This window comes from Tachyglossus aculeatus, chromosome 1 (assembly GCF_015852505.1).
Source record: "Tachyglossus aculeatus isolate mTacAcu1 chromosome 1, mTacAcu1.pri, whole genome shotgun sequence".
In the NCBI taxonomy this organism is placed as follows: domain Eukaryota; kingdom Metazoa; phylum Chordata; class Mammalia; order Monotremata; family Tachyglossidae; genus Tachyglossus; species Tachyglossus aculeatus.
The window spans coordinates 99,803,889-99,827,279 of record NC_052066.1 but is presented as its reverse complement, the minus strand read 5'-3'; the positions used below and the strand labels follow the sequence as shown (position 1 = coordinate 99,827,279).

Genomic DNA, 23,391 nt, shown 5'->3' with positions numbered 1-23,391 from the left:
CTCATTCTCACCTGTCCTGCTATCGACCCCTGGCCCATGTCCTATGTCTGGCCTGGAATGCCATCCCTCCTCAAATTTGCCAAACAATCACACTTCCCCACTTCAAAGCCCTGCTGAAGGCTCATCTACTCCAGGAGGCCTCCCAGACTAAGCCCCCGTTTTCCTCAGCTCACCTTCCCTTCCCCATCACCCCTACTCTCTCCCTTTGCCCTACTCCCCTCCCCGCCCCACAGCACTTGTGTATATGTGGACATATCTATAATTTTATTTATGTTACTGCCTGTCTACTTACTTTGTTGTATATATATATCTGTAATTCTATTTATTTATATTGATGCTATTGATGCCTGTTTGCTTGTTTTGATGTCTGTCTCTCCCCTTCTAGACTGTGAACCCATTGTGGTCAGGGATTATCTTTCTTTGTTGATGAATTGTACTTTCCAAGCACTTAGTACAGTGCTTTGCACACAGCAAGTGCTCAATAAATATGATTGAATGAATGAATGAATGAATCTCTCCCAGTAGGTGGGTCCCCAAATTTCACCCAATCATTGTTCCCAATAGGGCTTTCTGTCAAGTTTCCATGCTGCAGTAGAGCTACTGAGATGTAGTTAGGGTGTCATAGAACACCTTGAAGAGGCATAAATTCTCTGGGACATTAATTCTGAGTGTATAGAAGGTTTGACATTAATTCTGAGTGTATGGTGGGTTTGGTAGCCAAAATACAGGGTTGAATCCTTAGAATTTGGAGAGTATCAGAGATAATCAGGGTGAACTCTTTACATATGATTGCAGCTGTCCATCTGTCATTAAAGAAAGAGGTGTTCAGTAATGTATTCAGAGTTACTGTTACAAATAACAGCCTTTTCCTTCCAACTTCACAAACCAAGGCTTTTAGGAATAACTTGGGCCACTCTGCAGTGCTCAATTTGACTGGAAGTTCCAAGGGTTTGGGACAGACTTTTAAAAAACACACTGAATTCTTCCTACCTGGAAAGAAAGACAGAATATTTCTGGATAAAACTGTTATGTTGAAAGATTCAGGATTACACTCTGATCTTTTTTGCAGATACAAGTGGAATGATCCTCCTGAGCGTGTGCTAATGCGTATTACCATGCCAATTTGTGTTTGCATTAACTCTCTAGAGTGGAATTAGAGGGATGATTGTGCCAGTCAAATTTTTATTCCTGCTGTGTGAAGTAAATCACTGGATTCATCATGCCTCATGTTTCAGATCACTTTAAAACTGATGTGTTTAAAAAAACCAAAACAAAACCTTACTGCATTAGCTTTTTGTTATTTTCTTCCAATATTTTATTTTTTATACTCTTCAGTTTCAATCGAGGGAACTAAATCAAATTTAAATATTTCAACTTTCTTCAAGTCATTTTAATAATAGATTAATCATAGGCTCTCAGTCTCTTGTGGACATGTTCTTCCAATAGATGTCTTCTTATTTGCTCATGTGGGTGGTCACCTCTTTAGAATTGTGAGTTTTCAGTTGGCAGAGATTAAGCAAGATTTTTTTAATCATGCCAGATTGCAGCTAACTACGTGACCTTTTTGTTTTTTTGTTTTTAGGGTTTTTTTGGGGGGGGGGTATTTGTCAAGCGCTTACTATGTGCCTGCCAGGGGTAGATACAAGATAACGAGGTTGGACATAGCCCATGTCCCACATGGGGCTCACGGTTTTAATCCCCTTTTTACAGATGAGTAGAGTAATTGAGGCCCTGTGAAGTCATGTGACTTGCCCAAGGTCACACAGTAGACAAGTGGCAGAGCTGGGATTAGAACCCAGGTCCTCAGATTCTCAGACCCATGATTTTTCTACTAGGCAACTATTTCCAATAGGCCACATTATTGGAGGTGATTTTTATCAAGTTGTATGTTGGAAACTATGGAAGATAACTGCTACCCCAATAACCAATGCCTATTCAGCTAAGGAGTAGTTTGATAATCCGATATCCTAAGGGACATCTGTTTCACCCAGTCCAGTTTGAAGGATATGAAGGGGAAAGTTCTGTTCTTTAAAGAAACATTAGATTATTGGTAATGTGTGCTTGATTCTTGGCCTTCGTTTGAAATTTGGGGTAGTTGGATGATTTAAGTTTAGCCTAGAAGCTCGTTACTGAAGTCCGGTGGTGATTTGCCTAGAGGCTCTCTTGTCTGGGTTGTCCTCAAGGTCTGCAGGCTTAGCTAATGGACAAGGACATTGAGGGATTTGGCATGCAGTGGGGTCTAATGGGCGGGAGAGATATGAGGGTGCAGTTGAGTTGTGTGAAGGAAGGGATTTCATTTTCCTGAGTGTGCAAAAGAGCAGTGGAGAATTATTTGGAGCTTCATTTCTGCTTCTGGAAAACTGTTCTGGTTCAACTGGCCCAGAGCTTCAGTCAGTCAATCAACCATATTTATTGAGCACATACTATGTGCAGAGCACTTTACTAAGGGCTTAGGAGGGTACAGAAAAACAGAGTTGGTAGACACATTCCCTGCCTACAACAAGTTTACAGTCTAATTCTAGAGCTCTTCTATTTTGGTGACTGTGCTCTAGAAGCAATACATAAGAAAATATTCAGATAATTATAGAATCACTTAGAATCATCAAAACACAGCGGACTACAGGTAACTTGAAGAAGATTTCCTTTGAGATCATAAATTCCTTTTGGGCAGGGAACATGTCTGCCAACTCTGTTGTATTGTACGCTTAGTTCAGTGTTCCCCCTACAGAAAGCACTCCATAAATATGATTGATGTATTCTCGGGTCCAGGCTGCAGGATCAAATTCTGCACACCAAAGATCAAGTATCTCCATCAGTAATGCAGACCTGAGTGCTGTCATTGAAGTCTGTTAGCTAGGCAGGACACTGCCCAAAGAAGAAAGGCTAGACAACGAAGTAGAAAACAAAATCAAGAAAGGCACTAAATCATTTGGAAAATGACAGACTGTGGCCATAACGTGAAATTAAGCCTCAGGCAAAACTGAAGTTATTCAGAGCAATTGTGGTGTAGCTGCTAGCCCTGCTTTGGGTCCAGTTGGAAGAGTACATCTCTGAGAATCAATCAATCCATCAGTGATATTTTTTGAGTACTGATTGCGGCTAGAGCACTGTACTAAGCAGTTTGGAAGAGTATACTACAATGAAAACCAGGGGATCTAGATTTTCTCCCAATCTGCAAGTAGAGAAATGCTCATGGGGGCAGTGCTATCAATCATGAATGTGTCTGAGTGGAAAACTACTTGAATCCTGAAAAATAACTGGCTAACGTGTGCGGTGAAGATGTCAACTGCCAGCAAAGAAATTACCTGCTGCATCGTAGTACTGTAACAAAGCACTACTTTGCTGACACTTCAATGTAAATAGATCCGGAAGGTAAAAAACCTTTATAAATGCCCTTTGCAATGTGCTGGACCTCTGCCCTCCTGCTCTCTTGCACTTCTGTGCCCCCAGTAGGAACACAGACAGAACGAATTCAGAGGATGTTTCACAAATCCTTGTCATTATAAATATAATAACTAATTCCTTCATTCAGTTTCTTGGTCCGGATGTCACAGGACCAAGGCTGATCTGCAGTTCTGAAGACAAAATTATATTGCTATAGCTCTGAGGGGGCAGGACTGTGTTTTGTTTGCTGTTTAATTGTATGTACCATCTTATGAGAAGTGTAGGGTTTTTTATGGTATTAAGTACTTACTGTGTGCCAGGCACTATATTAATTGCTGGTTAATCAGGTTGGACACAGTCCATGCCCCACATGGGGCTTCCGGTCTTAATTCCTTTTTTACAGATTAGATAAGTGAGGCCCAGAGAAATTAAGTGATTTGTTCAAGGTCACACAGTAGTCAAGTGGTGGAGGCAGGATTAGAACCCAGGTCCTTCTGACTCCCAGGTGTATGCTCTTTCCATTAGACCATTAGTCTTCTGCATTTAGTTACTCAATAAATACTGATGATGATGATAATCCAGCCTTCTATTTAGTTTTAAGGCCTGAGCATACCACAGATTTTCTGTATAACTTTTAAGTGGTTTCCTCAGGGGCTTTTATCTGCCATACCTTTTATCAGTTTGCAAGACAGAATTCCAAACTACGAGGTCCTGGGACAGTCATTGACATTAAAACAGCACTCATCACATCACATCTTGACTGTGATGGACATGTGAGGATGATAGTACTCAGCAGCTGCTTTGTGGATAAACTGAAATGAATAGGGCCATAAGGAAATGGGAGAAAAGAAATATTAGAATCACTCAATAAAAGAAAAACTGCTAGGACATAAACATAAGTAGTTAGGAGGCAGCAGGTCAAGACAGTTTAGCCTGCCAGAAATGGAGAGATGGTCTTTGGTAAGATCATGAAACTCAGGACGAAATCAAATTGCCATCATAAAATGGGTAGTGCAAGTTTGACATTGCAGGAAAGTAATGGTTAGCACTGGACAATAAGCTTGCTGTGGGTACGGACTGTGTTTACTGACTGTTGTATTGTACTCCCCAAAGTGCTTAGTACTATGCTCAGCACACAGTTAGTGTTCAATAAATACCATTGATTGACTGATTGATTTGTAGAAGAAGTGAATTGGAATTCTGGTTATATGTCATCTTATTAATCATAACTTGCATACCTGTTAAATTCTCACCATGGTAGCATCCAGCAGCATGGCTAAGTGGAAAGAGCGCAGGCTTTGGAGTCAGAGGTCATGGGTTCAAATCCCAGCTCCGTCAATTGTCAGCTGTGTGACTTGGGGCAAGTCACTTAACTTCTCTGTGCCTCAGTTACCTCATCTGGGAAATGGAGATTAAGACTGTGAGCCCCCCGTGGGACAACCTGATCTCCTGTAACCTCCCCAGTGCTTAGAACAGTGCTTTGCACATAGTAAGCACTTAGTGAGCCCCCCGTGGGACAACCTGATCTCCTGTAACCTCCCCAGCGCTTAGAACAGTGCTTTGCACATAGGAAGCACTTAATAAATGCCATCATTATTATTATTATTATCATCTGCAAACCCTGAAGGATATGAAACAATTGATCAATAACTGGCATTTTTTGAACAGCTATCATGTGCAGAGCACTGTACTAAGCACTTGGGTGAGTAAAAAACAACTGAGTTGATACACCCGTTCCCAGACGGACTTAAATATAAATTGATGATGATGATAATGATGGCATTTATTAAGCGCTTACTATGTGCAAAGCACTGTTCTAAGCGCTGGGGAGGTTACATGGTGATCAGGTTCTCCCACGGGGGGCTCATAGTCTTAATCCCCATTTTACAGATGAGGCACAGAGAAGTTACGTGACTTACCCAAAGTCACACAGCTGACAATTGGTGGAGCCGGGATTTGAACCCATGACCTCTGACTCTGAAGCCTGTGCTCTTTCCACGGAGCCATACTGCTTCTAATTAATAAATTAATTAATTACAGATATGTACATAAGTACTGTAGGACTACGAATGGGGTGACTATCAAGTGCTAAAGGGAAAGTGTTTTTTTGTTTTTTCTAAAATATTTCTTGTCATAAAGATTCATAATGGTGAGTTTTCAGATATATATTGTGTATATATGTATACACAATTAGTCCACCTTTAAATTTAAGGTCATCTTTGATGGCCAATTTTATTCCTCCCTTTAACATGTTACCTCTTTTCTCAGGACTATCCAAAGGTAACAATTGCTGTTTTCATTGAGCAACCAACACCTTTCCTTCCCCGATTCCTAGACCTGTTGTTGACGCTGGATTATCCAAAGGAAGCCCTCAATCTTTTCATTCATAATAATGTAAGTTATTGGGGAAAGATAATATTTTTGGGGAGACAAACTGTTGAGGAATTCATAGCTACAGCTCAACTTCATTAATAGTGGGTTAAATTTGTTTCCCACCACAGGACAGAGACATTTGTTTTTACTAATCATTTTTATCTTAAAAAAAATCAAGGAAGACCTTGTGTCAAAGTGGTATGCATTCCAAACTGGGTCAAGTGAATAAAATTCAAGGTGAACTGTTTGTGTAAATGATTTACTCTCCAAACTTTTTATGACTTGATTTCATAATTGGTCACCTAATTCTAAACAGACTTTTATTTCTGGAGTATATCCCCAAATAATTTGGATTGTGGAATTATTGCTCATCCTTTTATTTCAGAACCGTCTTTTCTTTTGCCATCTTGAACGTTCTTACTGCTGAATCATTATCATAGAAGTCAGAAAATACTGAGTTTCGGAGTATAAGCTTTTAGTGAATTTTTAAAAATATGCTGATTGTTAAAGCACGCTAGAGATGCATTTGACCTTATTAAACTCTCCTAAACTTTGCTTATAATGAAGGGAAGAGCCCATATCTTAAACTCAACCCAATTTGATTAAATCGTGCATTGGTGGTCTTTTTAAATACTGACATGGTTGTTGATTACTGGTTTGCTAATTTTTATCATAAAATGAAATGGCCACTTGTGAACTTTGGCTGAAAAGCAATTCTTCGAGGTATGGTTTTCATCAGAACAAGAGTCATGAACTGTCAAATGCTTTGCTATTGTTTGACTAAACCACAACACAGGATTGTTATCAAGTAAATTTTTCGGCCAAATTATCTCCTTTTCCATATCTTCCTTGCTTCTGCCAAATTTGAAGACTGCTATCCCTAGCTGAGGGGTAGATAATTGAACCTTGGACCCATGCTTATAGGAGACAGCATCAATGCAGGATCGTAGAAGCTTGAAAGTGATGTTTATGAATCTGAATATAGTATGAACAATTTAAAGTTTGCTAATCCTGCATTTGCCTGCTGGTAGTTAAATATAAAATCAATTTTATGGCAAAACCTTATGTGGACTGCATAATACTTTGGAAAATAAAGCTATAAATGGCCAACAACAATCCTGAACCTGGTAGTATCTCTCACCCGTGTCTTTTCCCTAGACATTGGAATGAATTCCTGTGTTGTTCTTCACAGTAATAGTGGTGTTGCTAACTCTAATTCTAAGTTATGTTGCTATGATTACAGGAAGTTTATCATGAAAAGCACATCAAGGCATTTTGGGAAAAAGCAAAAAATATTATAACAACTATAAAAATTGTGGGTCCCGAAGAGAGCCTCAGTCAAGCGGAAGCCAGGAACATGGGAATGTAATGTTTTATGTTTTTCTTTATTAAATGCAGCTATACATTCTGCTGGAAGATATCAACCCCAAGTACAGTAGCATCAATCGTTCTCTCTGTTTTGGAGATAATTGCTGGGCAGTTCCGGCCCTGGGAATTATTCAATATTTTTCTTAATACAAAAAGCTGTTGATGGTCAGGAAATGTGTCTCTTGCTGAATAAGATCCAACCAAGTAAAGCCAGCTGTCATTTTCACCTCAGCTGAAGACTTTTGAATCCCTTAAACAAAAATCAAACAGTACAAGATGTAAATAGCAGAACAGATGTGGAGCATTCTTTCCAGATTAAATCAGCCGAAAATTTGAGTGTCAGAAGTATTTTGATAACAGAGCTATAAAAATTAAAATATCATTGAGGCCAAGTCCAGCAGCCAAGAGAAAAATTTAGCAGCCCAGAGTGTAATGCCTGAGCCTGACCCTGGCGGATTTCCTGTGCTGCCTCTGGGGCACTGCTCGCTTGGTGCTGTGGGCTTGCTAATTGCTCTTTGGACCTTTCTGTTGGATTTCTGGACTATCAATCAATCAATCAATCGTATTTATTGAGCACTTACTGTGTGCAGAGCACTGTACTAAGCGCTTGGGAAGTACAAGTTGGCAACATATAGAGACAGTCCCTACCCAACAGTAGGCTCACAGTCTAAAAGGCGAGGGGGGGGAATACCCACACAAAGAAATATGGTTTAAAGTGAGTAGAGGAAGCCCATTTGGCAATTTCTAGTTCTTTTTACTGAGCATTTACCATGTGCAGAGCACTCTACTAAGCACTTGGGAGAGTACAATACATCAATAAACAGGCACATTCTCTGCCCAGTAAGGGATTTACACTGCACTCAGTTCTACTCTAGTACAGGTTTCTTAGTGAACTATGCATTAAGGAAAATTTGCATTATAGTGTGAGATGCCTTGACCAGTGCCATGCACTATTTTTTTTTTTGGAGGGGGGGTGGCGGGGGGTGGTATTTGTTCAGCACTTATTTTGTGCCAGGCACTGTACTAAGCACTAGGGTATATTCAAACTTATCAGGCTGGACACAGTCCACATCCCACCTGGGCCTCATAGTCTTAATCCTCATTTTACCGATGAGGTAATTGAGACAAAGAGAAGTTAAATGACTTGCCCAAAGTCACCAAGCAGACAAGTGGCAGAATAGGGATTAGAACCCAGGGCCTTAATAATAATAATAATAATAATGTTGGTATTTGTTAAGCACTTACTATGTGCCAAGCACTGTTCTAAGCACTTGGGGTGGGGGAATACAGGGTAATCAAGGTTGTCCCATGTGGGGCTCACAGTCTTAATCCCCATTTTACAGATGAGGGAACTGAGGCACAGAGAAGCTAAGTGACCTGCCCAAAGTCACACAGCTGACAAGTGGCGGAGCCAGGATTAGAACCCATGACCTCTGACTCCCAAGCCCAGGCTTTTTCCACTGAGCCACACTGCTTGACTGCTTTATCCAGTAGACCACACTGCTTCTCATCCCATGTGCACCCATTTTATAGGAAGAATGCTTCATAATTTCCCAGTACTATTCTATCCAAAATGTGTAGTTGAAAGCTCATGTTATATAAAAACTAAATGTGCCTCTTCCCCCTTAGAATGTAAGCCCCATGTGGGACAGGGACTGTGTATGATTTAATGGTACTGTAGCCTATTTAGCCTAGTGCTTAGCACATAATTACTGCTTATTATTATGCAGTTATTAACCACTATCATTATTATCATTGCAATCAAATTAAATGTCATCAGAAGGATCAACTTGTACCTATATAAATTTAAGCTTGGTCACCTCCAAAAGTAGAAAAATGAGTAAGCAGGAAATAACATTTAAATAATTTACACCTGTTTGATTATGGAAGAAATATATGGAACCTCTTTATATGCTGACATCTGAGAGAGGATCCCCAGGATCATCATCAATCGTATTGAGCGCTTACTATGTGCAGGATCCCCTTGTTACATTTGAAAAAGAAACCCAAACCATTCAGACAATGTACATTCTATTATGTTCTTGACTTGACTCCAACCTTAGTAGAGGTGTGGTGGCAAAGTGTCAAGGCCAACCCTGCATGCTGTGAAAAACATTCATGCAACAATTCTCACTAAAGGGAAGTATGCTGTCAAGTAAGAGATACAGATGTGTCCCTTATGTCATCTAAAAGAAAGTTCTTCCCAAACAACAACTGAGATTTTTCCTAATGCTACCCTCACTTTTTTCCATTTCTTCCCCAACAGGAAGGTCGTCTTTTTTTCATTAATTTTTATGGTATTTGTTAAAGCACTTACTGTGGGCTAGGCACTGCACTAAAAGTACTAAGGTAGATACAAGCTAATCAAACCTTATGGGGCTCACAGAATTAATCACCATTTTACAGGTGACATAACTGTGGTCCAGAGAAGTGAAGTTGCTTAGTCAAGGTCACACAGCAGACAAGTGCAGGAGCTGGCATTAGAACCGAAGTCCTTTTCATTCATTCATTCAATCGTATTTATTGAGCACTTACTGTGTGCAGAGCACTGTACTAAGCACTTGGGAAGTACAAGTTGGCAACATATAGGGACGGTCCCTACCCAACAACGGGCTCACAGTCTAGAAGAGTCTAGAAGTCCTTCTGATTCACAGGCCCATGCCCTATCCACTAGGCTATGCTGCTTTTCTGATCTTTCCCTACCAGAAGATCATCTATTCCACCCCTCTTCCATAGCCACTGTTAACTCTTTTCTTTAAGAACTGTTAACTTCTTTTCTTCTCATGTTTAAGCTCAAATTTACTGTGCATTTCTGCCGTTGCCCCTCATACAATCAGTGTTTTTTAGAACATGACACTGAATGTTTTGGAGAGTAAAATAATAGAGAGAGATGATTCATTCCTTCACGGAGTTTATGCTCTACTGGAAGAGGTTACAATCACATGCAAATTAGTTTCAGCCCTTTTGGTGACAAAATAGCCCTTTCATAATACCTGTACCAGTTCTCTTTTAGAACTGGGTGGCTCTGAGGGAAATGTGAAATTCTCCTTGTCATGTCCAAGAAATGTGAGCTCGTTGTGGGCAGGGAATGTCACTGTTTATTGTTGTATCATACTTTCCCAAGTGCTTAGTACAGTGCTTAGCACATAGTAAGCACTCAATGAATACAAGTGAATATGTTATCTCATTGGTCTGAAGAGAAAGGTAGAAAGTTAGTTTAGCTAGTAAGTGTTATGTGATCTGCCATAGAAGATGCTTATAAGTGCCATGGAACAATTCTAACTGCTCTCCTCTCTTTTCCAGGGATGTTTGTCGCCAGAATGAGCACTGTGATTATTACTTCAGCCTTGATGCAGATGTGGTTCTGACCAATCCAAGTACCTTAAGATTATTGATAGAACAAAACAGGTAACAACTGAAGTTCCACCTTTCTGTCTTTTTGAAGTTTTGATTCCATCCCTGGCCATGGGTCCCCTTGAAATCCACCAGCACCACCAAAATACCATCTTGGCAGGTGGTACATATTACTTATCAGGTCAGCTAGGGTCCCAGAGCAGCAGTTGATCTGATAGATATAACTGATAGATAGATATAGCGCACAAACACATTTACGTGTCTTAAAGATGCTTCAAGATATCCAGGGGAAAATTGCCCGATTCACTACCTTCAGTTTTCTGTAAATTTTGTACTTTTATGTAAGCTACATTTGCTGCCCTGTCCTGTCCTCTATAGAGCTATGTGTTTGTTAAATCGATTATCAGAATGTAGCAAACCTGAACGTTTTCAATAAGTATGTTTGTTCTCCAGGTGTTAAAGAGGGGCAAGTGTCTAAAGCATCAATTGACCAACCAATCATAGTTATTGAGCACTTACTGTGTGCAGAGCACTATACTAAGCTCTTGGGAGAATACAAAATAACAGTCAGTAGACATGTTCCCTGCCCACAGTGAGCTTACAGTCTAGAGAGGCTGTAAACATCATTGCCTTCCCCAGCTGGGTGGAGAATCTTGTCGCGATCACTAGTATAATTACTAAGCACTTGGTTATTTTCTCGACAGTCAACCTAATGTGCCAAAAACCAGCTTTCTGTTTCATAGCCCCTCAGGTTTCAGGAGTCAACAAAACCCCAACAAAACAAAGTGATTCTATCACCTGTCATTTTGGGCTCTTAAATTCCTTTTGAGGAGGATCCTGATTCCATCTCCCAACTAGAAAAGGCTTTCTGAGTCTAGGGAGTGAATTATGGCACACCTGCTAACTCCCCAGGACAGCCCTGGGACCTGGGAAACTGGCTTTTGTCACTCACACCCTTGGGAAGGTCTCTCTGACTTTTCTTTTGCACTCAGACAAGGAGGGCTTTCTGGGAAGAAGACCTCTTGGAGATGTGATTTTAATTCATTCATTCAATTCATTCAGTCATAGTTATTGAGCACTTACTGTGTGCAGAGCACTGTAGTAAGTGCTTGGAAAGTACAATTCAGCAACAAAGAGAGATGATCCCTGTCCACAACAGGCTCACAGTCTAGAAGGGGGAAACAGATGTCAAAATAAGTAAACAGGCATCTTTACCATCAATAAAAATAAATAGAATTAGAGCTATATATACACATCAGTGCAAGTAAAACAGACATTAATATAAATAAATAGAATTATAGATACATCATCAGCTTCTGGGGGAGGGCAAGCTGTAAAGATTAGGAATTCTTGAAATCATGAAATCCAGAATGCACAACCACAAGACTTGTGATTATTTCCCTTGTCTTTGAAGTAGCATTCTTAAAGTCAAAATGATTCCAAACCTGTTCGCTATAAAGTATTGCTAAATGATTGAGGACTGAAGGCATTAAGATTGAAGTGGGAGTTAAGAATCCTAGGCATGAAGATTTTTCCTTCACCCTCCCACCCTCACTAATGGCACTGACTTTTACTGAGCCTTATGGTGACTTATGAAAAACAGCCTTTCTTCCAGAAGGTTCTTGCATTTGTGTGAAAATAATCAAATCCTCAATACATGTATTTTTCCAGTTTGGGTTGTCTTTTGATTTTGATAAGGATCTCATTTTTCTCGGTACCAGAAACCTCTGAGTTGTTTCACATAAAAACATCCTTTTCCTAGGTGGTGGAAAACAAATTCAGTACTTCAGTCTTATTCTTCGAACAAACAAGCCCCTTTTTCCAGTACAAAGAAACCATTAAAATAATTCCTCATACACCTACTTGAAAGCCCAGAATCTAGATATTGTGTTGGAATCAGGAGTTGATTAGAAATTTTCTTCCCCTGTGGAAAATTACACTGCCATTGGATTTGTTTTATGTTACTCCAAACACATCTGGAGTTGGGATGGGGGACACATCTCTCTTGCAGTCACACCATTAATTCCCCTTTAGCAGCTCTCATCATGCATGCATGTGCACACGCACATACACACACATGCACACTCACACATACACTGGAAAGGTTAGGAGGCTGGTATGCCATGATGATATTTGGGAAAGGGGGCCCCAGCGATGAAGATGAAATTAGCAGCACTGATAGTAGAAGCCACACTGGGGTGAGGGGCCACAGTTCAAAGGACTGTGAAATCCATTAGTCCCCTGTAGTGTTGAGTGTGGCAGACTGAGTGGAATTCCATCTCACTTCTTTCACCCTCTTAGGGTTTGTGATGGGCATGCTGTGATGTCACTATCATTAAGGTGATCCCGTTGCCTAATTTTTAACAAAGAGATAATCCTTTTTCTCCACCCCACTTCATCCCCAGTGAAAGATTCTGCAACTCCTCCTACATTTTCAAGGTTTAGATACTCCATTAATTTAATGACCAAATGAATAAAGCCTCTAGCTCCTCCTAATTCCATGCACTCTGAGGCCATGAATGTATGAAAAAGAAACAAACACAGTTTTAAAGAGGAAGCCTTCATGTTCTATGGAGCTTTTCGGGAAGAACCGGAACATTTGTTCAGATGAGAAATACTGTCACATTAGAGATACTAGGAAAAGAGGAATCTGGGTTAAGAAATACTACATTAAAGCACTGACATTTAAAAATCACAGTGTCATGACTTTTTTTACTTACAGGAAGATCATTGCACCTCTTGTGACCCGCCATGGAAAACTCTGGTCCAACTTCTGGGGAACATTAAGTCCTGATGGATATTATGCTCGATCTGAAGATTATGTGGATATCGTTCAAGGGAACCGGGTGTAAGTTGCCTAGTTTTACAAGTAACTCAGCATGACCTATCGGAAAAGGAATGGGCCTGAGAGTCAGAGGACTTGGTTTCTAAATGTGGCTCCACCATTTGTCTGCTGTATCACCTTGGACAAGTCACTTAACTTCTCCCTGCCTCAGTTGCCTCTACTGTGAAATGGGGATTAAGACTGCAAGCCCTATGTGAAACAGGGACTGTGTCCAATCCGCTTACCTTGTATCTGCCCCAGCTCTTAGTACAATGCCTGGCACATAGTAAGCGCTTAGCAAATTACCCCCCCAAAACAAAAAAATATATATATTAATTCCACATATTAATTCCCCAAACTGGATCCGAGTTATTGGCAGTTTTACACTCAAAGGCTTGAAGCACTGATGAGAGTGATCTTTGGTGTGCATTGGATTTGAAATGTATATCGGTCAAAGAGTATTGTTTAAAGAGCCTCACGGTATCAATGGTTATGCTGATCTCTGGCACGTCCTTGATTTTTGCAACAGTGGTTCCACCGTTGGTATGGGTAAAATAATCCTGATGAGCAGTGAGCATTTGGCAACCATTGATTGCCATCCTGATACTGTGCGTGGTAAGGATTAGGGTTAAGGAGTTTAGATAGGGTTGTTCTCATCAGACTGATTTTTGAAGAAAAACATAACATAGCTCTCTTCAAAATAAATCAACTGTAATGGTGTGACACATATGTCAACTCTATGGAACTCAAGTTACCTTTTCATATTTGCTTCTGTTTCTTTACCCTCAAAAGCCTAAATTCCTTCATATTGTGTGTATTTCCCTGTCGATATCAAAATGTGCACCTTTATTTTGGTTTGTATCCAGTGCTGCCTTAAATGAGTATGATTGAGGACAGAACATTATTTCATGTTTAAAATTCATTTTTCAGAATTGGAAATTGATTTCAGGAAATACCTTTTAAACAAATGAAGCATTTCTGTAATTGTTGCTCAAGAATTGCACTTTTTCATGCTCTGATAGTCCCTCTAATGACTTTTCGGTGTGTTAGAATATCAATATTACGATTTCATTCAGCTTTGTCTGCTGATGAACTAATCGGCTTAATCAGCTCCTGAGACAGGAGACAGGGAATGATTCTGACCTGATTAACCTGCAGCTACAAAGCTTAACAAATACAATAATAATAATAATGAACACATTCAATTGTATTGTAAATGGATTTTAGGTGGATTTTGGGTAATCACAATTGTGATTGTATCTTCCCAGGGAAAGCAATGAAATTTTATAACTTGTTCAGCTTAAATCAGACTATAAAAATGTGTTTAGAACAGTTGACTGTATATTAAAGATGCTATCTATACTTTCTTGTATCCTCAGTCTAAAGACATGTCTCCTATTTGTTTTTCCAGAGGGTTGTGGAATATTCCATACATGGCTAACGTTTACTTAATTAAAGGGCAGACTCTCCGAACAGAGATGAAAGACAGGAACTATTTTGTCCGGGATAAATTGGATCCTGATATGGCCCTTTGCAAAAATGCTAGAGAAATGGTAAGGTCTAGAAAGGCTTGCTTAAGTGGTCTTTGAAAATGTCTTGGTGTGCTGGTTGTCACTCTTTTGGGTTGTCTGTATTTCTTCAAATTGAAAGTACTGGCCAATTTGGGGGGGAATTAGTACAGTGATACATAGGAAATGATTTTTTTTTAGAATACCAACTTTCTTATTAGCTAGGAAAGAAAAATGAGTTAAAATGTATCTATCACCCACAGTTCTATTTTAACCCATCTCTCATGTTGGTTCCTTGCTGTAATAAATTGGAATCTGTTCAGTAAATTAGCAAGAGGTTTCCAGCTGCATTTCTATTTAGCTAGTTTGAAGCTTCCCACCAAACCCTTTCATTTCTCAAATTTCCCCAATATGAATACATTTGAGCCTCTGCCCATTTGGATTCATACCTTTGTCTCAGTTTTTTTTTTTTTTTGCATTGATAGTAACCCTGCAGTGGAAGCTGTTACAAACTCAAAGCCATTCCTTAGATATTCGTATTAATTTTGCATTGTATTCTCCCAAGCGCGTAGTACCATGTTCTGCACCCAGTAAGTGCTCAATAAATATTAATTAACCAATTGATTGAGTCCTACTCAGAGCACTATACAATGAAAACCCAATATTTGGTCCTCTCCCGTAGTAAAGACTGTTTCTGATTATCACAAGTGTGATTGCGATTCAGTTTTTACTCTTCAGATCTGAGAGAAAATGTAATCCCTTAGACTAGAAAACTGATCCTTGGAAGAGCCACATAGTTGTGCTGTTCTGAAATCAGTACCATCTAATAAATTGTATACATTCAGTCAATCGTATTTACTGAGTGCATACTGTATGCAGAGCACTGTACTAAGCGCTTGGGAAGTACAAGTCGGCAACATATAGAAATGTCCTCACCTGTCAAGCAGGTGATCAACGTGGGAGCTCCTAAAGACCGTACTGGACAATGGAGATAAGGGATCCAGACAGCAGTATCTAAGTTTTATTAATGTCTTTGGAGCTTATTCAGTGATGGCCCAATTCTTAAAATTGATTGGCTAACACATACTGGAGCTTCCTCAATCACAACCTGTTGTAGGAACTTTAGTAGATTTAAGAAGAGACTATTCCTTTGTAATTTCAAAGTGTAAATATGATCCCTATGATATTTACACTGTTTTTTGAATGGAAGCCCATGAACTATCAGCTGTGGTTATTCTCAAACTATCATAACTGAGTTTCTTATATTCTCAGAAAAGTTGGCAAGTATTTTTTGTGTGTGTTGTTTTATGTTAACAAGGCATGTTCGTATGTACCCATTGTGTAAAGCAGTCGACCCAGTGTGCTGAAAATTGAACCTCATTAGCACGAATGATTGTGGTCTGAACTCTTGATGTGCAGCTGATGTGATCTATGGCACAACATGGAATGGCCTTCTCTCTCTGTCTTTGTTCTTAACCCTGTGCCTTATGCAAACACTGTGGCACGAGCTTGGTTGTATTCATGTTGGAGTCAATAGGGAGGGGCTGGAACTGATATGAACATGTATGTTGGGAGCTTTGCTTGTGCTGCATGTTGTCAATGGAGGGCCTTCCAGAATGTCAGCTTCTGCCCCAAGGCTGTTATTTTGTTGTCCTAAAAACACACAAGGGAAAGGGTTAAAACAGGTCAACTTACGTGCTGCTTCTCCTTCATTTTAGACTTTACAAAGGGAAAAAGACTCCCCTTCTCCGGAAACATTCCATATGCTCAGGCCCCCAAAGGTGTTATTTTATTTTTTTTATTTATTTCCTTGTTAAGTATCAGATGCAAATATTGGTTTGGAGCAAGAGCTATTGCTTTTTTCTCTCCTTGGTCTCAGTATAATTCAGTCTTTTTTTCTTGTTGGCCTTGTGCTCTATTCATTATAGGTTATTCTCAAATCCGGGACCTTTCATACATCTTCTCTTCCTAGGACAGGGGCAGGGAATGGTGCAAGCTTGAACCTCATTCACGAGGAGTCGGGGTTCTGGCGCAGTCTCTCCAGGGGTTTCCATTCATTTGGCTTTGGGAAGTTCATCTGGAACTCTGCCTTTCTGTCCTTCGCTTTTAGTTAATCCTGTTCACTTCTGGGGAATCCAGAAAGGTTCTGATGCAATCTGCTGAGCAGAGGACAAAGCAATTATAGATTTAGGGGCTGTCTTTCTTCAGTGAGCTTGTGGTTTTGTGTGCACACATTTTTCTCAGTTGATTAAATAGGCTTCTGTGGTAGCCAGTGGCCATCTCTTGGGGGTTGACTCTGGAGAGAGCTGGAGTGATTTTTCAATTACTCACTTGGGCAATTAGTGAAAAGCAGTTTTGGTTTCAGGGTCCGTACGGATGTGCCTGAGGGCCTGGCTATTTGAGGAAAGTCTTCATCCATTTATCATTTTCCTCCATTGGCCTTTCTTGTATCATGTAGCAGATGTTTATGAAAGGAACAAATGTTCAGCCCAGGTTTAATCTAGGAATGGTGCCCCTTGGTAGGATTCTCCATAGCTCCCAGTTCATGATCCTCTTCCCCAGGCTGCTGGATGCTCTGTCCCTGAGAAGAGCACCCAAGGTTGAGAGTGGTGGAAGCATATTCCTCTTTGAATGTTCAGGAATTGGTGCAGTAACTCCTGGTTACTGTCAGGAGGACTGGAGGAGAAAATATCTCACTGTATAATGTAGACAGCAAATGATATGCCAGAACACATTTTCTCTCAAGGAACCTCCACTGGAGTGGAAATGGGAAAGAGGCAGGAGACTAAATCAAAGCGGGTCAGTGTTCCTCTCCCAAATAATAAGGATAATAATTGTGGTATCTGTTAAGTGCTTAGTATGTGCCGGGCACTGTTCTGAGCGTGGTTATCAGATTGGACAGAGTCACTGTCCAACACAGTGTTCATAGTCTTAATCCCCATTTTACAGATGAGGGAACTGAGGCACAGAGAAGTGAAGTGACTTGCCCAAGGTCACACAGCAGACTGGTAGTGGGGCCAGAATCAGAATCCAGGTCCTTCTGACTCCCAGGTTTGTGCTCTGTCCACTATGGCCTAACTGTGGATGTGTCTTATCTCTGCTGCCCCTGCCACTTTTCACATGGAGAGCCCAGTGTTTCACCAATGTTTGGTTAGTGGAGGATATTTTCTGTAAAATCTCCAATCACATCTGATCTTAACTTCTGTTTCCTTGCTACCTCTGATTTTATTTTTTACTTTTCACTTTTATGTGTATACATAAAAATAGAAATTCCAGGCTGCTCTCTGCAAGGGTATATAGCCAATATTGTGAGTTTTAAATTGCGCTGACAGGAATTGATATGTTAACCCAATTTTTAACTAAATGTTTCTGTTTTTTGAAAAAGTTTAACCAATGTACTGCATTTTGTTCCTTTAAAATATTTCTAATTGAAATCAGGAATTTCTTTGATATACACTCCTTGGCTCGACGATGAAAAGACCCCAAAACCTCTGTTTTATCTCCTTCCTTTTTGAAAGGAAATACAAGGTGTTTTATTTCTAGCCTGCTTGTTTTTTTGACTTGTGCATTGTGGTATAATTAAAAATATAAATGCATGATTGTGAGTAAAACTATCAATCCTCAAACCTTTTTCCTAGGTTTCTTTCTCTCCATCACCTGATTTCTAATAGAAATTTTCTTTGCTGTAGGGTGTATTTATGTACATTTCTAATCGACATGAATTTGGAAGACTCTTATCAACTGCTAATTACAACATTACACACTATAACAATGACCTCTGGCAGATTTTTGAAAACCCTGCGGTATGTACTGTAAATTTAACAAACTTTTTACTGCGTTCAGTGGACTTAATCTGTGAAAAAATGACGAACAACGTGATAAACTAGAATGAGGTTATTTTGGAGATTTGAATCATCTCAGGTAGTTTGCTAAACCTGACCAAGGACTTTTTCTCCTGAGTACCTCTGAATCCTCTGTTTTAAGTAGGATTAACTGTTCTTTCAGGCCAGCTGATTTTTAACCATCATTTTTATATTATTTTCTCTACAAAGCAAACTTGGAAAGCTAATACAGTTTTGTGCTGCTGATTTCAGAGAGAGGTCGCTGAAGCAACCACTAGATAATAAATTAAATTTTGATGCCAACTGAATGCATTTCAAGATGTTAGCTTGGAAAAGACATATCAAATGTTGCTCCTTTAAAACATCTGTCCCAGTATTTATGAGGTTGCATGAAGAATTGCCAGTGAAATGTGGCTAGTTTGGCAAACAAATGAAGTCATTCAGAGGGGAAGGGATGTCATTGGAAATCACACCTTGCTTTTGGACAGCCTTTTTTCTTTCTCTTCTGAAGGAGGATTCCCATCCCATGTTTGTGGCTGTTCAATTGCTCTGTTTGGAATCCTGCCCTTTTGCCATTTTTCCTTGGATTTGAAAAGCCTAAACTAACAATCTGCCGCTTACTTAAAGGCAATTAAGGCCTATGGAATTGTATCAGTTCACAATTTGCAACTATTGAATGGGGAAGGAAATGCTCTTATGGAATGTTTTTTATCCAGATTAATTGTTATCTAGCGTCACTTTCTGCATTATCAAGTGTTAGAACTAGGAAGTCTAAACTAACAAGTCTGTCTAGATTTTTGTGTGTGCTCTATCTAGGGTGAATAATAGCAGTCTTGCTGACCTCATTCCTTGGGATCCCCTGTTCTGTTGGGACAATACCTAAATTGCATTGCTATTCGCTGGATACATCAGAGTTGAGAAGTCAATCCATCACTAAATCCTGTTGGTCCCACCTTCACAACATAGCTAAAATCCTTCCTTTCCTCTCTAGTCAAACTGCTATCACTTTAATACAGTAACTCATCCTATCATGCGTGGATCACTGCAGCAGCCTCCTTGCTGACCTTCCAGCCTCCTGCCTCTCCCCATTCCAGTCCATACTTCATTCTTCTGCCTAAATCATTTTTGTACAAAAACTTCAGGACATGTCACCCCACTCCTCAAAAAACTCCAGTGGTTGCCCATCCACTTCTTTATCAAACAAAAACTCCGCAGCATTGGCCTTAAAACACTCCATCACCTTGCTCCCTCCTACCTCAAATTGTTTCTCTTCTTCTACAACCCAGCCACACACTTCACTCCTCTAATGCTAACCTTCTCACTCTGCCTCAATCTGACCTGTCTCGCTGCCGACCCCTCGCCTATGTCCTACTTCTGACCTGGATTACTCTCCCTCCTCAAATCTGAGAGACAATTACTCTCCCCCTCTTCAAAGCCTTATTGAAGGTACATTTCTTCCAGGAGGTCTTCCCTGACTAAGCCCTCCTTCCTCTTCTTCCCCTGCCTTCTACATCACCCTGACTTGCTCCCTTTGCTCTTCCCCCACCTCCCAGCTCCACAGCACTTATGTATATATCTGTAATTTTATTTATCTGGATTGATGTCTGCCTCCCCACCTCTAGACTCTAATCTCTTTGTGGGCAGGGAATGTCACTGCTTATTGTTCTATTGTACTCTCCCAAGAGCTCAGTACAGTACTCTGCACACAGTCAGCGCTCAATAAATGTGACTGAATGAAAATCTTATTGCCATCCACTCATTATATGTAAATGAGAATGTCTTTGGAAGAACTTCTCCCTAGTAGGGATCCATATGGTTTTAGCATCAAATTTAATGTGACAGGAACAAAATAATTAGTAGGGAGTCATTGTAAAATAGGTCTGGATAGGTCTTCTTAAGCACTAGGCTGTGATATGTGTATCTTCTTCCAAGTGGATAAGTCAGGATGATGATGATAGTATTTGTTAAGCACTTACTATATGCCAAGCACTGTTCTAAGCACTGGGGTAGATACACGGTAATCAAGTTGTCCCACATGGGGCTCACAGTCTTAATCCCCATTTTACAGATGAGGTGACTGAGGCACAGAGAAGTGAAGTGACTTACCCAAAGTCACACAGCTGATAAGTGGCTGAGCCAGGATTAGAGCCTGCAACCTCTGACTCTCAAAGCCATGCTCTTTCCATTAAGCCACACTGCTGGTTCTTTTCCCTTCTCTGCCACTTTTTTTATGCCGTTTGTTAAGCATTTACTATGTGCCAAGCGCTGATTTAAGCACTGGAGTAGGTACAGGATAATCAGATCAGACACAGTCCCTGTCCCACATGGGGCTCACACTATTAATGAGAGGGTGAACATGTATTAAAGCCCTATTTTTACAAATGAGGAAATTGAGGCACAGAGAAGTTAAGTGGCATACCTAAGGACACACAGCAAACAAGTGGAATAAAACAGTAAATTTCTGTTCTCCTTCCACCTCGGGAGCCTTATGTAGGTCATGGACTGTGTCTTATCTGATTACTGTACCTACCTCAGTGCGTAACACATTACGTGGCACATAGTAAGCCCTTAACAAATACCTCCATTAATTGGAAAACATGTGCTCTCCATTGTGCTCTCCTAAGATGGCAAGCATCCTCCATTCCTTGCTGCCACCAATTCATCCTCTGGCCAAATCCCGGGGAAGGAGTGAGCAATCGAGTTATGCCTGTATGTGCACCCAATCAATCAATCAATCAATTGTATTCATTGAGCACTTACTGTATGCAGAGCACTGTACTAAGTGTTTGGGAGAGTACAGTAGAACAGAGATGGTAGACAAATTCCCTGCCCACAACGAGATGACAGTCTAGGCGGGGAGACTTGTGGTAAAAAGAAGAGTTCTTGACCTGTATGGATGTACTCAAACTATGGTGCACATGCTGGCATAGTCATTCATTCATTCAATCATATTTATTGAGTGCTTACTGTGTGCAGAGCACTGTACTAAACGCTTGGGAAGTACAAGGGCAGAGAGGGGGATGTCAGAAGAGAGAGGAGGGAAAGAGGATGGAAGAAGAAGATGGGAGAATTGAAGTTAGTGTGAAAAGAAAGAAGGAATATAGAGAGAGGAGAGAGAGGCAGAAAAATTAGAAGGGGCATTGGAGGAAGAAAAAGTTAGGAGAGAAGAACAATGATATGTTCAGTTGGAAAGAATCAAAGGACCCCAAAAGATATACTGCAACAAGGTTTATCCATACTAAATGCAAAGCAGAAAACTTGGAAACTTGTTTCTGTAGAGCTGGCATGCATCAATTAATGGCATTTAATGTATGCCGAGCTCTAAACTAAGTGCTTGGGAGAGTGCACTGCAACTGAATTTGCTAGACATGTTCTCTGCCTGGCATAGTCATTCATTCATTCAATAATATTTATTGAGCACTTACTGTGTGCAGAGCACTGTACTAAGCGCTTTGTTCCTGCCTGCCTCAATCCTCCCAGCGCGAGTGCCTAACGGGAGGAGAATGGCAGATGAGGCTCCCTTCTAGGGACTGTCTCTATATGTTGCCAACTTGTACTTCCCAAGTGCTTAGTACAGTGCTCTGCACACAGTAGGTGCTCAATAAATATGATTGATTGATTGATTGATTCTAGAAGCTTGAAGCTGGTTTACCAAAGAAGACCAGCTGGATGGGGTGAACCCAATCCCACTCCAGCCCACCCCGAGAATCAGATCCATGTGTTAGAAACTCAATTCCTCCCTCGACTTTAGCTCTTGTCATCCATCCTATAGCAGGGTGGAGCCAGGCAGGTCTGGCATTATTCTACCCTTGACCAATTGTTGCTAACCCCAGTCAGCCAGTCCTCAAGATGCCTGGGGTTCCTTGTGGCCTGGATTATGTGTTTTTAGAAAGCATCTCACTTTTGATCTTTCTCCATCGTTTCTTTGCAGGACTGGAAAGAAGAATACATCAATCGCAACTACTCCAAGATTTTTACTGAAAATTTGGTGGAGCAGGTTGGTAAAGAGGATGTGCACCTGCAGAAAAGTCAAGTGTTTAGGCTTTGTTTAGGGAAGCATTGTGGTCTAGTGGAAAGAGGGTGGGCCTGGGTGTCAAAAGACCTGGATTCTAATGCCGCTCATCTGTTGGGTGAGCTTGGGGAAGTCACTAAACTTCTCTCTGCCTCAGTTCCCTCATCTGCAAAGTGGGGATTCAGTTCTATTCCCCCTCGTACTTGGACTGTGAGCCCCATGTGGGACTTGATGATCTTGTAGCTACCCCAGTGCTTAGTACAATGCTTGGTAAATAGTAAGTATTTAACAAATGCCACAATTATAATTCCTAGGCTTTGTTCCTCTGAGCTTGTTGTTGAAGTGATATGGACACAGCATAGCCTAGTAGAAAGACCATGGGCCTGGGAATTAAGGTCCATGGGTTCTAATCCTAACTGCCAATTGTTTGCTGTGTGATCTTGGACAAGTCACTTAATTTCTCTGTCCCTCAGTTTCCTTGTCCATAAAGTAAGGATTTAATACCCCCTATTTAGACTGAGAGCCCCATGTAGTGGACTGTCTCTATATGTTGCCAACTTGTACTTCCCAAGCGCTTAGTACAGTGCTCTGCACACAGTAAGCACTCAATAAATACGATTGATTGATTGATGTAGGACTGTGTCATTCATTCATTCATTCATTCAATCGTATTAAGCACTTACTGTGTGCAGAGCACAGTACTAAGCTCTTGGAAAGTACAATTTG

The 23,391-nt window shown here is 40.5% G+C and overlaps 1 protein-coding gene across 2 annotated transcripts in view; it reads left to right on the top strand.

Moving 5' to 3' along the window:
* PLOD2 (procollagen-lysine,2-oxoglutarate 5-dioxygenase 2) overlaps positions 1–23,391 on the top strand; it is a 116,058-nt gene that overhangs the window by 86,780 nt on the left and 5,887 nt on the right. The window contains exons 9-16 of one of the 2 annotated variants that reach the window (XM_038748714.1): positions 5,653–5,778; positions 7,001–7,122; positions 10,429–10,533; positions 13,202–13,327; positions 14,715–14,856; positions 16,530–16,592; positions 18,501–18,614; positions 22,585–22,650. In XM_038748714.1, coding sequence (XP_038604642.1) covers positions 5,653–5,778; positions 7,001–7,122; positions 10,429–10,533; positions 13,202–13,327; positions 14,715–14,856; positions 16,530–16,592; positions 18,501–18,614; positions 22,585–22,650 — 864 coding nt within the window. The remainder of the gene's footprint in view (positions 1–5,652; positions 5,779–7,000; positions 7,123–10,428; positions 10,534–13,201; positions 13,328–14,714; positions 14,857–16,529; positions 16,593–18,500; positions 18,615–22,584; positions 22,651–23,391) is intronic. The other variant, XM_038748722.1, reaches the window with a different exon arrangement.